This window comes from Pholcus phalangioides, unplaced genomic scaffold (genome assembly GCF_987345545.1).
Source record: "Pholcus phalangioides strain wild (caught in Gottingen) unplaced genomic scaffold, Ppha-v1.0 ptg000040l_1, whole genome shotgun sequence".
NCBI classification, from domain to species: Eukaryota; Metazoa; Arthropoda; class Arachnida; order Araneae; family Pholcidae; genus Pholcus; species Pholcus phalangioides.
The window spans coordinates 778,072-793,837 of NW_028301626.1; the positions used below are offsets into that span (position 1 = coordinate 778,072).

General features: G+C 33.2%; 1 protein-coding gene across 4 annotated transcripts in view; it reads left to right on the forward strand.

Moving 5' to 3' along the window:
- LOC149065239 (apoptosis-resistant E3 ubiquitin protein ligase 1) overlaps nt 1-15,766 on the forward strand; it is a 93,597-nt gene that overhangs the window by 67,916 nt on the left and 9,915 nt on the right. For all 4 annotated transcript variants that reach the window (XM_089254227.1, XM_089254226.1, XM_089254224.1 and 1 more), the window contains exons 15-17: nt 8,004-8,192; nt 10,832-10,954; nt 11,135-11,323. In XM_089254227.1, the coding sequence (XP_089110353.1) occupies nt 8,004-8,192; nt 10,832-10,954; nt 11,135-11,323 (501 nt within the window). The remainder of the gene's footprint in view (nt 1-8,003; nt 8,193-10,831; nt 10,955-11,134; nt 11,324-15,766) is intronic.

Consider the following 15,766-nt stretch of genomic DNA (forward strand, 5'->3'; position numbering starts at 1 on the left):
ATGTCTGTATACTACAAATGAATTCAACTGAGAGTTAAATATCTTCTTCACAAAAAATAAAAACAGCATGTTACTAATTGGGGACTATAATATAAATATACTTGCCGATAGCACTGATATAAATTACTACAATGATACAATGTACATAAATGGATTAAATCCATTAATAAATCAAATCACAAGAGAATCTGAAGCTGGTGGCACTTATATAGATCATGTCTACTGTAGAACAAAAAGGAATACATATCAAAAATTCATTGTACACGATACTAAAATAACTGATCATTTCCCAATACCAGGGCACATCTGTAAAAAAAACTTAAATGAATATACCCCAAAAAATTAATAAGAAAATCAAAATAAATCAAAGAATTTGAGAAATTTATCGTAAATATAAACTTTAATATATGAGAAAAATGATATACATAATAATTATAAACGTTTTCATGACATTATTACTTTGAATAAAAACCTATGGGAAACAGAAAAACAAATTAAGCTCAAAAGTGATAAAAATTTGATAAACACTTAAAGACGTAATTAAATATCAACGAAAAATTATGCAAAAAACATAAAAAATACCCCCATGTTAAAGATTATGAAGATACGTATAAAAATTATGACAAAGCTCTGAAACAAGAGATTACAATAGTGAAAAATTAGGGCTCGGCACGGGTCACTTTTTTCACTAAAAGTCACTTTTTTAGAAACTAGTCACTTTTATTACGTATTTTCAGGTCACTTTTTCCTCTTTTTTTAGCAAAAAAAACTCGGTGTCGCACGCTTTTCTGCTGTCAGTGTTTTTCTTTTCTTCAAGGAGGAACTTTACCGGTTCAAGGTCGCTAATTTTCTCCCTCCCTTCATTGAACTACGATCGTTAGCTCCCTTCCCATAGAATTCCTATACATGAAGGTGTCTTATCTTCCGAGGAGCATACCGTGTGACGTCAGCATAACTTGATTTCAAGGCGCTTGGAAAGAAAGCTCCTTGGTTAAAGAGTCATTTTATGGGAAAGATGACAACCATAACCTGGTCAGAAAAAGGTAGCTTAAAAGGCGTATTTACAACAAAGAATTTTTTCCCCTCCTCTACTACCATTCTTTCTTATTTCCCCACGCGTGTTCACTCGTTCTTTCATTTCCATCTTATTTTAAAATTGATCCTTTATTTTATTTGTTTTAAAAAGTTTTAGTCCTATGTTTTTAGTAAGGGCCGAATTCCTTTCTTGGAGCATCGAGCAAGTTACATTTGTTGTTTGTTCTATCGTTACTTTTGTTAATTTTTTTTTTAATATTTGAAATGACGATTTAAGAGAGCCCATGCAGAAACTAACTTACACGCAGCGGGAGAATGCCAAAGCACGAATATTAAAGAGGCGTACTATTAATACGTATTAAGCGTATTAGTATTAATACGCTTTGGAGAATACTCTTGTAGCTGGCCGAGGTTAAAGCAGCTCACAAGTATTTTGAATTTACTTACAATAAAAAAATCATCCGACTGAAAATCGCGATCTATCTAGAAATAAAATTCGTACTATTTTTCTAACTGGATTTAAATCTCAGCAAGAAACCGTAGCCCCAGATATGATCGAAAGGAGAACTATTTATGAAAAGATCACAGAATCCTGCAATTAAACGTTGCCGCTGTGGTGGTCGAGTGGTTATAGTGACGGACTCGTGATGCGAGGATCCGGGTTCGAACCCCACAGTGGTGGTCGGCTGAAGTTGGTTTTCTGTGGTTCCCAACTTCAAGGTGCGAATGCGACCCGATATCCCTGTTAAAAAGTCTCGCCACAGAGAGCAACAGGCCTACAATGTTACAAATATTCAATCATTGCACTTCACTCACAATTTGAAGTATAGATGGCAGCACTGAAATATCATACACAACACTAGCTACACACTCAGACTGTTAGGTGTACACACTCACTTTGTTCCAGACTCTACCACGAAGCTGGGCTGGAAGAGATCTCGACAATGGGATAAGTCCGGTGGCAGAGACCCTGGCGTTCATTCATTCATGCAATTAAACGTTTAGTTTAACACAAGGGTTTCCAAATCAGATGAAAATTGGTTATCAGGCTGATAAAAACTCAGTTAACGTGCATGCGAGCCGTAAATAGAGGCGGATTTAGCGGTGGGCACATCGAGCTCGCCTTTGGCCCCTACTTTACACTTTTTTCCTAATTTAAGGGGCCTAATATTAATTTTTTTTATGCCCGGGGCCGTCAACAACTGACCTTTATCCGCTTCTGGCCATAACTTAATTTAGAGCATTTTCACGATACTGATTGTTGACTTAATATCGACATATTGCGCTCCATTCTTGGTGTTGTGTAAAAAAATCCCCTTTTTAGACCTCGGAAATTATTAAAACGTTTTTGTCTCGAGTCGCTGTTATGACCGCTATAGGAGAGGGCGGGGTCTGGTTCCATGGGTGTTGAACGAGGAAGGGTGCCGAGTTTACTCTTTTTCCGTTAAAAAAATGGATACCGGCCCCAGGCGATAGTAAATTTTCGTTCATACTTGCGGCCCGGGTTGCTACATACTGTGATCAGATCCAAAACTGGGGGGGGGGGGCAATGCCTCGAACGGCATTTCTGATGGAATGGTGTATTTAAGAAAAGGCAATAAATTCCTTTGCAAAATTATCGAATTTCACAGTCAAGGGGCAGTAAAATTACGTTTCCCCTCCAGAAAAAAATATCGTATTACGGCCATGGTAAATCGGGTGCCCCGGGTGGGGAGCAAATTCATTGTTTTTGTTCGTTAAAAATTACGGGAGGAGTCAGAGCTAATGTGGCGACTTTTTTCCGCGCTAAAATAGGTAGCCCTGACAGCAGCATCCATAAACTCTGTATCAACAGCATTTATAAACCCTGTATGTCGTTGATTCGATTTTTGTGTTAATTTTATCCTAATTTTCCGTATTTTTCGATATATTTCTATCGATTTTCGCACATATTAGATTGATTCATATTACAAATTATATATATATTTTTAATTTATGTGCCCTTTGTCAGCCATCTTGAATTGACCACCGCAAAACGGTGATGGATTGGTGCGGAAAAAAGTTGCCACGTTGGTGCTTACAAGGTTCTTGGGAAATTTACCGTGGAAGGCCGCGAGTCTTTTTCTGTTAAAAATTAGGGGGGAGGGGCCAAAATTATACTGTTTCTGGGTAAAGGAGTAAATGTTTGTTTTGCAGGGGTGTATGTTGTGTGTGAAAAAAAGAAAAATATATATTTACGTATTTTTCTCTCAAAAACCAAACAATTTCGAAACTGGTTTATTTTCTCCCTCATCCAAGGGCAGTATTATTTCGGTGCCCCCCACCCCTCCGCCTGTAAAAGAGTAGACTCACCCACCCTTCCCAGTTCAGCCATAGGTGGAGATAGACTTGCAGGTCTTTAGGGGTGCAGCAGATGACAATTGATATACATCATGTATACATCAGTAGGCTCTGCCATTGACGCTGGGGGGGGGGGGGGGGGTGGATTGCCCTCCCTCAACGTATAACAATTAAAATAATTTAGTTAATTTAATAATTAAAATAATTTAGTTAATTTAATAATTTAAATACTTTATTCAATTTAATAATTTAAATAATTTATTTAATTCAGTAATTTAAGTAATACTTTAATAATTTAAAATATTGTTAAAAATGTAATTTTATAGTTTTTTTTAAAAATCATTATAGTAAATTTCTTAAAATTTGTTGGTACGTATTATACAAACCTAGGTATGTAAATCAAATTTGTACTAGTTAAAAAAAGATTGAGTACATTTTGTATACTGTCATTCATAGCATAACATGAATGAAAAATCCACTAGAATGTATAGATGGGACAAATTCTCTCATCAAATTTTGTGTTACTTCATTTTTTTTTCCTTTTTTGAATGTGAAAACTTTTTCCCGTTTTGACGTTTTTCCTGCTTAAATTGATTTTAAGATGGGTTGTGGAAAGCAACATGGGGGAAAGGCATTGCTACTGTTACTTAGAAAGGATGTAATGTTACTCTCTCACACATAGTTGTTGATAAATTTGATAAGTAATTCAAAACTTTTCTGGTTAGCAGAATGCGTTTGAGTTTGATTTATTTCACACTATTATGTAAAAAAAAGCAATTTCGATGAGTTCCATTGAAATACAAAGTTTAGTAAAAACTAAATTCAATTTCAATTCATTCAATTTGGTAATAATCAAAATTCAATGTCCATTTGGTCTCTTTCTAAAATTATTTTGGTCACTATTTGGTCACTTTTAAACATTTTGGTCACTTTTTTAAACATTTTGGTCACTATTTTCACTAGTTTTGAGGCCATGATCTGTGCTGAGCCCTGAAAATGGAAAAGGAAAAAATTTTGAAATTGTAATAATTATATTCGTAAACAATTAGAGCTCATAAACCAAACAATAACAAATTTTTAAAAAAAATTACCTTGCCAGATACAGCAAATTGTAAACAAATGGCTGAAAACTTTAATCTAAATTTTATAAATAAAAATTTAGTTAATAAAAAGTCCAATGTAGGAGCTTCTTTAAACTTTGAAAATAATGCATCAATGTCTTCAATGATGATAACTGGTATTGTTGGAAATAATGATCCTCACCAAATGTATCTGATTAATACACGCTAATTGAAGAAATTTTTTATCCAGAACTTGAAGTATTTATTGTATACCCGATTTTTAGAAAAGGTGACAAAATCCCTTTATCTAACTATAGGCCAATCTCAGTACTCCCTATTTTTTTAAAACTAGTTGAAAAAAGTATGAAAATAAAATTTATTAATTATTTGAAACTCGTAGACTATTTTGCTGAGAATTGATATGTATTTCAAACAGGAAAAGGCACTGAAATGGCAATCGCAAAAGTAAATGAATACCTAAGTCAAAGTTTCAACAACAATAGTTACTCTATATCAGTTTTTATTGATTTGAAAAAGCCTTTGATAATGTAGGCTTAACTCTACTATTGAATAAATTAGAGAAAATTGGAATTTGTGGTAAGTTTTTACGATAGTTCGAGATGTATTGCTATGGACAAACACAGGCGGTTAGTATAATGAACAAAAATAGCAATTATCTTGAAATAAAAAAAGGAATACCTCAGGGAACAGTACTCAGTCCCACTCTTTTTCTGATCTACATTAATGATTTATGCCGTTTAAAATTGCATGGTAAGATAGTGTCTTTTGCAGATGATACTGTATTTAGAAGATAAAAATCTTTATATTTTGTATTTAGAAGATAAAAATCTTTATATTTTGTATTTAGAAGATAAAAATCTTTATATTTTGTATTTAGAAGATAAAAATCTTTATATTTTGTATTTAGAAGATAAAAATCTTTATATTTTGTATTTAGAAGATAAAAATCTTTATATTTTGTATTTAGAAGATAAAAATATTCCCATTTGATTACTAAAGTTGAAGATGACCTTAAACAGATCAACATGTGGCGAACAAAAAACAAATTTCTCCCAAACATTGAGAAAACAAAATTCATGTGTCTAAAAACTAGAGATATAAAACCTGAAACCCCCAATATCAATAAAATTACACACTTGTGAATATTCTCCCCAAAGCTGTTCCTGCAATTATATAGAAAGAGTAAGAGAATATACATATTTAGGCATTATTATACCAGATGATTTGAAATGGAATAATCACACGAACAATGTTGTAAAATTAGGAAACAAATAGCAGTATTATATAGATTGAGAAACATAAGTCCAGAACTCCCTATGACAGTCTTCCATGCATGGATCCAATCAAGAGTAACTTACACAATAACTGTATGGGGAGGTGCTTACCACGACAATATTGTTACGACCTATAGATAATAGATGGCACAATTTGTTTTTTAGAGGGTCTTTCAAAAATATTGCAATTTTCTGTTGGCAACAGGAGTTGATACCGGTTTCTGTTTATCGCAAAGAAGTGTGATTGGAGGAGAACATTCCAGGGGATTTCTCCCTCTCCTTCCCCCCCCCTCCTAATTAGGATAACTAAAATAGAATTTTATGAAATATTCTTTTTCTCAAAGTTTCGATCGTACCTATAAATAGTGAGGCGATCACAAGAGAGGACAGTATCAAAAATTTAAATAACATTTACAATCGTATAAAACGCAATATTTTAACATTTAATAATCCAAACCGATTTAATTCAGATGTTTTAACACTTGAACTGACGCAAGTCTGTGTATAAATTAATAATTTTCATGGTAAAGAATCATAAATGTTTTTATAAATAACAACGATAGAACTTCAACTAGGTACAATTTCTTTTATTCAACACCAAAAACACATAAATACCTTATTCAAGAAAGTATGAATTGCTTGGGACCAGCCATTTGTAACAAATTCAGAAAAAAATTGTCAGAAGTAGTACTTAATAAAAGTCTCAAGGAAAAAATTTTTACATTTTCAAATTCTATCTCAAATTTCAAGGCATTCATTGAAAGTATAAAATAAGTGCTCAAGGCAAGCTTTGAATGAAACTGAAAAATAATGATAAATGAAAAGAAAAAAAAATCTGAAATGCATTTAGCTTTACACATAATATAATTACTGTTGCTTTCTGATTATATAAAAAATTTATTAAGCTCTGGGACGGGCCGATTGGGTTCCTAAGAGCTGCAGAGTGTATGTTTTCTTTTGTTTTGTTCTATTGTCTTATTTTGCATATTATTTGTATTTGTTATTTTGCAATTTAAAAAGTATGATTTGCGTGTTTTTATGAGGTTTTTTAGCGTCATTTCTAGAGTCTATAAACTAAATTTTCTATGTATGTAAAGATCGAAGTTAACACCCACACAAGTTCCAAACACTTCTGAGGCCCTGTGGGAAGCAAATATAAAAGAAATTCCCCTAATTTACAATGTTTAAATTTATTATTGTTTTGAATGCTAATATCAAAAGATATTATAACTCGCCTAGATTTAATCCATTTCTTAGCATATAGATTATAAAAAAGATTGTGAAAATACTACATGTGCATACCCGTGACACAAAAACAATGCCATGAATGAGAAATCTCAGTTAAAATAGTGAAATTAGTGACTAAAATGTAAAATAAACAATAAAAATAAGTCAAAAATCACATTGAAGTTGTGTGCTAAAAAGTATCAGGGCAGTGAACATCACGCAGCATCTCTGAGACCACACCCACTGAGTCAAGGTAGCAGGCATGACTTCAAAGGGATGATACAGCCCTGATGCTTACCCCCCCCCCCTCCACAAAGTCTATTGGAGGACCCAGTATTCCAAGCCACCAGATTCCAGTGCCTATGCTCAACATCATGTATGTAAGAGGAAATTTTATCGATGAATGTAACTTGATTTGCATTACAGTAATTGAAATTTTAAGTCGAAAAAGACCTTGTCTTATTCAAGAAAGTGACAAAATAAGCATTTCTATGAAAAGAAGAAGCTGTGCCAAAACATTTTGGGAGAGTAGGTGTGTGTGATTGTGCCCCTAAAAAACAGGATATATTGTCAATGAGTTAATATTTGAATTGTAGCACACACACATCAAAATTAGCACTAATAGTGTCATGGCTTGGAAAAAAGTTGGTCAGATCTGGTGTAGTTAATAACAACTCTTCAAATTGATGTGTATTTAATTGTTCAAAAATGTAGATTTACCTATGTAAGTTTATCCCAATTGTGACAGATACTTGAGGTTTTTCTTTGATATTGAAAATTACAATGCATTGTTTTATTAAATTTTCTTTAAATACAAATGCAGAATTACAAATTTTTTTTAAACAATTTTGCTGCAAGTTTTACTAATTTCCATTATTTAAATAAACTACTTTTCTTTTTTTAATAGCCAGTATCTACTTATATTCTCTGTTCCTCATATTGTTTCAAATGACTTTATTATACGGTTATAGCAAACAGTAACATCTCACAAATCTATGTAAAAATCACAAAATAGCTATGTATTTTGTTGCTTTATTTTTTTACATCTGGTTCCATTTTGATGTAGGTTCATCCCCGACCTACATGGATGAGATCAAAACCCTACAAATCAATAGAATGTTTCAAGTTTGCTGGAAAAGTTGTGGGCAAGTGCCTTTATGAGTCTTCATTAGGAAGTTCTTACAGACAGCTAGTCAAAGCGAAGTTTTCACGTTCATTCCTTGCTCAGCTCATTGGATTGTCAGTTCACTACAAGGTCAGTTCAGAAAAAACCAGTGATAATTTATTATCTTCTCTTATTCAGCAATCGAAGATGTCAATAAAAAAAATTCAATGTTGCCCTAAATTTGTTTTAAGAAAACAGGCTTTAAATTTCTTGGAATACTAGCTAGATGGGTAGGACTGTCTTCAGAGCATCATAGCTCCTGAGCTAAGTGATTTCTCTGAGGTTCCTACTGGAGCTAGAAATACCTTCCCACCAGTTTACACGCTTACTCTCAAAAATGTTGACCTGATCTAAGACGGTATTGTTGATGGATCGTGTTTGTGTGTGGAGAATATTCACACATAACATGGATGTTTATTCTGAAGCAGTTCAGCTGAGATTTTTCAACCATTTTTCAGCTATTTCTTTTTTCTGTTTCAGTTCATTCAAGCTGAACATTTAATTAATAATCAAATACATTGGACCTCTAATTCAAAATTTTTTTGTGGTTCCTATTGTTGGCTCCTAATGCAGGGGCCGCAGCTTCAAATCAATGTATTCCGGGTGTTCTCTCTAACGATTACAAAAGCAAACTTTATTTTTGAACTTAACACGTTAACATGGGCATTCCCAATACAACTACCTTCCTACACCATTCCTCAATCAATTCTCCATCTGTCTCACTGATTTGATTAGCGTTCCTCAAAAAATCACTCGTTCGCTCGAGTACAAAGTCACGTTGCATTTCTTCCTTTTCAGTGGCTGTTCAATAGATTCCTTCACAGTTTTGTTCAATATGCATCTAAACGCATATTTCATGCATCAAAATTAATTTTTACCCATCCAAATTTCTTTAAGGGGTGAAAATGCTCCTCCAGATTCAGGGTTGAACTTTTTAAATTAAGGCAAACATGCTGTGAAAAGACACCATGATGAGGGCTGTGAGATTTGAAGTTCCTATTTTATAACACTGCACTTTAAGCTACTTGTAACCCCTTGTACATAGGCTTCCTTATCCACACTTCACACGTTCAACATTATCCTCCCCCATCTATCGTTTTTAATGATACAGTGTTAGCTGTTATAAAGGGTTCACTTACTATAGATTTCAAACACTGGACTTGGCCAAAAAAAGTCACTAATTGTTCCTGAAGTTGCTTAAAAACTACCTTTGGCCAGTAATAACCCTAAATATATGCAGCGAATTAGAATGTAATTCACCAAAAAATCATTGAATATGAAAAATACATGCAATGAGTTTTATATTTACAGTCATAATTTCATAATCAGCCATAAATTATGCAAATTATCATTTAAAAATTATGATTTAAAAAAATCAAATATTTCACCATTTGATGCACAACATGCATGGTAATTGAAAGTTATTTTTCACCTTTAAAGAAACCTGTCTTTTTACAAAAATACCCCTCAAAATTCAGGGGAGAAGTAAAATTATTCTTCACAATTGTTTTTATGGATAACACTGTCTATATGTATATCTGTCCATTTCAACCTGATTTAAGAATTTACTTCATTTAGCAGATCTAAATGTCAATCTCATCCCCTTCATTTAAATTGGCTGATTTCACAACTTAATTGTTCAGTTGTCTGTGAAATTAATGTTCTCTAAATAGAAAAATGGAAACAGCCATGCAATGTAAAAGTCAATGATATCAGTTGCAGCACTTAGCGTAGATCTTTGTTCCCCTATATTTCTAGAAGTTATTTATTAAAAGTGAAAAAGCCTACTTCACTTACATCATAACGATATACTATTGAATCAAGTGTGCTTACTGATGAATAGAATAATCCTAATTTCCACCATGCACAAAATTTCGACACTGATAGAAATTTTTTTTGCTGTTCAAGACTTTTACCAGTATGTATCTCCTTACAAGAATTCTGTATCTGAAAATTCAGTCGCCTGCCACTTTCACTTCCAGTATGGTTGACAATTTTCTCAAACATGAAACCTAAATAATTCTAACATTATAAATATATCATATTCATGCATATACTCACATAACAGTTTTTCAGGCTGCACCGATTCATTCGAAATTCTTCAGAGTAATGCACGATTTGTTCATGTGCAGTTTAGTATTAGTAGTATCTATTTTCATGCCGCAAGCAAACCCACAAAAATTAAAATCATCACAAAACACTTTAAATTTATACCCCTGCCACTTTCACTTCTAGTTGAGAAGATAGATAGCACCGTAATACTCACACCTTAGGCAATCATAGATACTGTTATGCACACGTAGAAATGTTTTCCAGTGCAAGCCAATCGGGTAGAAATTCCTGAGAAAGGAATTATGATATGTGTATGTGGTTAAGTAACATTAGTACATATGACCAATCAACCCTTTCTAAAATTTTGGTTGTGATTCATAATAGTAATTTTCCACATTTCATTATTGCATGCCAGAAAAAGATGATGTGGACCAATAGAGAAAAGACTCCAAATTTTTCTGCTGTTTCATTTGAATTGAAATAAAAATCAATTCAAAATTTTAACTTCATAAATTTCAACTCATTTTTACTCAGAAAAGTATTATTTTTACCTGTAATTTGAATGTCAGTATCTCCTGAAAATTTAATCAATTATAATTATGTTTGTCATGATCTTGTGACATACAAATTTATTATTATCACTGATTTGTTGATTTTACCATTTTTCTTTTATTTAGTATTTTGAATATGATGATCCTGACCTTTTTATTAGAAAAATTGATTATATTTTGCGGAATGATCCCCAAGAAATGGAGCTTACCTTCACAGATGTAGCTTATCATAATGGGCAAATAATAGAGGTAAGAATTCAGTGCTCAAGTTGCATACTAATAATAACAATTTGGGAGGCAGGAAAATGTATGGTAAAGGTGGGCAACTGGTATTCAATATAGTTGTATGAAATTTATTTTCTCCACTTATTTATTTGGAAGAAAATCGATGGATATTGAAATAACATATATTTATTTTTAACCTTTCAGGAAAAAGAATTGATTGGGAATGGTGCCAATATAATTGTTACAAATGAAAACAAAATAGAATACTTAAATGCATTAGCTGAATATAGATTAGCCATCTGCCCGAAGCCAGAAATCGAAGGTTTTATTCAGGGATTAAGCGAATTGATTCCCATCCATCACTTATGCATTTTTGATGAAAATGAGCTAGAGGTTAGTTATTTTTCTTAGTTTTCCCCCATTGAAAAATATGCTTTTGTGGTTAAGGGGCCATTCAAGTATTACGTCATCATCGATTGGGGGGGGGGGGTTCCGATTTGCTGACTTTTGATGACAGGGGGGAGGGGGTTTGGATTTTGCTTACGTCATCAACCATCACCCTTTATGAAAATATGAAATATTTTTAAGAGCGGCTTACTCTGTGCGCCAAAAACGAGAAAAACCTTTCGATAGTTTGTGGGCACTTGAAGTGACATCCCCCTATTGATAAGTGCCCTACAGAGCCACTTTAGTGATCTCTAAAATTTTCGCGGATCCAAGTGATCTGGAAATGTGCCCCACATCACTCAAGGGATCCGTAATTATATGCTGCTGATCACTTAAATAATCTGAGAATGTGCCGCTGGTAACATGAGTGATGTAGAACCACACTGGGGGCCACTTAAGTGCTCTAAAACTATGTCACATGTCACTCAAGGGATCTCTAAATGTGTCACGGATCGCTTAAGTGTTCTGGAACTGTGTCCCGGGTCATTTAAGTGTTGATGTGATCATTGTTCACATCTGAAAATGTGCCACGGGCCGCTTAAATGTTCTGGAATTGTACCACAGGACACTTAAGCAATCTGTAGATGTGGTGCTTAGTTCATTTTGTTTACAAAATTATGTTTGAGGAGGGCAGGCCGCATCAGATAACCCCCACGGGCCAAGGGCCTTTATGCGATTTATCATTATATGGCTTACAGGGTGGGTCGCAATAAATTTATTAAAGATACATTTTTTGAGTTTATAGCCTTCAAATAACATTGAAATTAACAGAAATTGATTATAATAACATATAAATGTATTTTCTTCCGAAATTTCAATTAAAAAAAAAATATTTTTTTGCATTAAAAAAATAATGTTTTGATCGTGGGAGGGGGCACTAGTCCCCCTATGCCCCCTCCCCCTGTTACGTCTCTGATCCCACCAATATGCATTAGGATTCAGAGAGGCAGAGCTGATTACGAAATTTTGCTGACAGGGTAGGAGGTCAGAGTTTTGCTGACAAGGGGGGGGGGGTCAAAAATGGCTAAACATTTGCTTACGTAATACTTGAACGACCCCTAATAATCTTGTGTTTTTCATTCTTTATTGCTTAAAAACTTCATTTTTAGCATCTGTATAAGAGAAAAACTTACATATTTGCTTTTGTATTTAGTTAACGTTTTATAAAATATGTGCTTGAGACATATTTAAGACATACAAATACAAATACAACGCCACAACAGGCAGATTGCTCAACGAGATGGCTGACTTAAGAATGAGATGGCTGGCTTAAGATGGCTGACATCTTTCATATTGTGTATGGTTAAACCTTGATCAACCAAGAGATAATAGGTCCATAGTCACCTCAGATAATAAGATCCTTGGTTAATAGAGACGATTCCTGAGAATGTGAAAAATTAAAAATAAATTATCACATGGGAAAAATTTATTTATGAAAAAATAAAAATTGATTTTTTAGACACTATGGTAAATGCAAGAATTACAGTAGAATACTGAGTTTACTAAATATTAATCTAGACCAAATAATTATCAGAGGTAATGTGAACCAAATTTACCTCAGTTCACCAAAAACTCAAATAGTATGAACTTCATCAGAGTTTTGAAGTTAAATAAAATTTATGAAGATGGGAATGATGGAAATTATGCATTTGCAGAAAGGTTATTTCAAATGACTGTACAATGCAATGAACATATCAAACGAATGCGGTGTGAAATTACGTTAAATAAAGAATTGTACTGTACTTACAATTTTCAACACTCCGAATATTACTGCTTATTTTTTTATAGCAGTACCTTTGTTAAACACGCAAAGCTCTTGATAATGTTGTGTTCATAATTTTTTTTGCAATGTTAAGTGTTTTTACATCATTTTCCTGCACTTTCTTTTCCAAAATAAGTATATGGAAAGCAACTTTAATGGACTTGACTGTTGAAAGCTATGGGTAATGTTGGAAAAAACAAGGCTTTTGAAGTTTGAAAATCACATCTTTCATTCTCCAAAACACTGAAGAGATTTGGTGCAGTGTTTAAGAGCATCCATTAGAAAAAATAAATAAATAAAACGAATGTACAGACAAAATAGTCTTCACGATCGTTTACATCTTATACAAACACTAGTCTCATCAATGGGAGAAATTGGCATAGTAAATGCCATTCAATAGAGTTTTATAATTACTAAGAGAGAATTATAATTATCCTATATGGACCATTCTCATGAAATTGGACAAAAAAAAAAAAAAAAAAGAAATATCAATCAAAAAATCAAGACAATTCTTAGGGGCACTTCTTTACCTGCTGATGAATAAAATAAAATCAGCAGTGAAGTTTGTTTAAAATTACTGGTGAAAAAAATTCATTTAAGTTCACAACCATGTTGTCAGAGACATGGCATTTTACTTATCTCAGCATTTAACTTGATATTTATTTGCTTGACTCTCGCAACATGTTCCATATATTTCCATCCTTTATTTACAACTTGGACAAGCACTGATACTCTGCATAATTTTTTTTTTCAATTGCATTTTTTTTATTTGCGTTTCTCCTTTTTCCATCAATTTTATGGAGACAAAAGATTTCTAATTTGCGTCTGTGTTGCTAGAGCATAGCAAAAGAGTTCAAAGCAAAGTCTTAAGAGGAAACATTACTGCAGCTTGATGTTGCATCCAAGAAATTTAAATTTTGGTTGCTTTTTTTTGCCTTTTACTTATGATTGGGGGATAAGTAAATTTTTCAAAAAAAAAAAGAGTTTTGAAATAGCAAATTTTGCATTTATTCACAAAAGACAACTTCAAATCTAAAATTCTGCATTTGTTAGCTAAAAACAACTTGATTTTTTTTCAAGTATAATTATGGCTGTTTTTTGATTATGACATATTTGTGATTGAAATTAATAGCGGCCCTTAGAAACTGAAGTGCCAACATTATTTTTTATACAGTAAAACTTTGATTAACCATCAGTTTCTGTTATTCATCATCCTCTAAAAAACATATATGAGTATCAACAAACAGACAGACATCTTCAAATTAAGACACAGAAGGAGATGACAGATTATTTTGAAGTAACGTAGGTCTACAGCAGTGGTTCTCAACCGGGAACTTCCAGGGGCGCTGCAGCTGCTTGAGGAAAATAAAAAACCAGTAAATTTGAAGGAAAAAAGTATTAATATTTTTTAATAATAAAAATAAGTCAGTAACTTTGATGAATAAATAACAAATAGGCCTAAGGGACTCCGCCATAGAAATTATATACCGGAAAGGCGTCTGTGGGTCTGAAAAGGTTGAGAACCGCTAGACTATAGTATCACAATACATTTCTGTACATTACTACTCTTATATTGATCGTTTTGTAAAATTAAGTGCAATATGTATGCATTCATTTTTAAAGGATTTTAATTTTTGTCCCAAGCCCGCAGTGAAATTGCGTTACTGTTATTGTACATATGTATTAAGATATTTCTGTTATCCGTCTTTTCAGTTATCCGTCACAGCCCTGGTTTAGATGGTGATGGTTAATTAAAATTTTACTGTATTTGAAATCCACTAAAAATACCGCTTAACCATACATGCAATTTGCAAACGTTCCTCTGAGAAATTTTTATGGATTGGTTTGTGCAGGAACATAATGTGTGCCCTAATACATTTATGTTGCTGAAGCTACACATGTTTTGGGTTATACTGATAGCATTTGAAGCCTGCATGACGTAACCAAAACTCTATCAGTTTACCACTAGAGTAGTTGTCTGTTAACATACTCGTTTCCCCCATCCTGTGAATCATCTTTAAAAAGTATATTTTTTGGACAATTTTTCCGGTCATAAATTTGGGTACAAAGATGTTGGTGTTGAGGTGACTTTGGTATATGAACTATGTCCAAAATACATATCCATAGGCCTGATGGGCCTCGTTTGTAGCATTAGGTGTGTGTAGAGTCGATTAATTATCTGCTGCTGTCTTCAGCATCATATTGTGCTTTTTTTAAAATAACGTGATCTAACATATTCCCAAGGAATCAGCATGATCTGTCCAGGGAATTTCTTAGTGTTAGGTTAGTAGGCATCCGTGCCTGAACCAGGATTCGAACCCAGATCTGCACAGTGAGAAGCTAGTTCCCTAACCACTCGACTGCCAGGCAGCATTCACTATTTTCATTTGCCTTTTTTTTTTCAAAACTGACCTTATTTTGACACTCAAAATATTTCAAGACCATTAACTCTCACTCCACAAAACTAGCATAAATAAGTGTTTTGGTCATTCCAAATTGACAATTAAATCCATAATTTTCCTAAGAGAGTGTGTACCCAGCCTTACAGAACTCAGAAACAAAAGCCAACTAAACATATTAGTATATGAGTTAGAACATCATTTTCAAAACTGAAGGAAGGAAGTTAC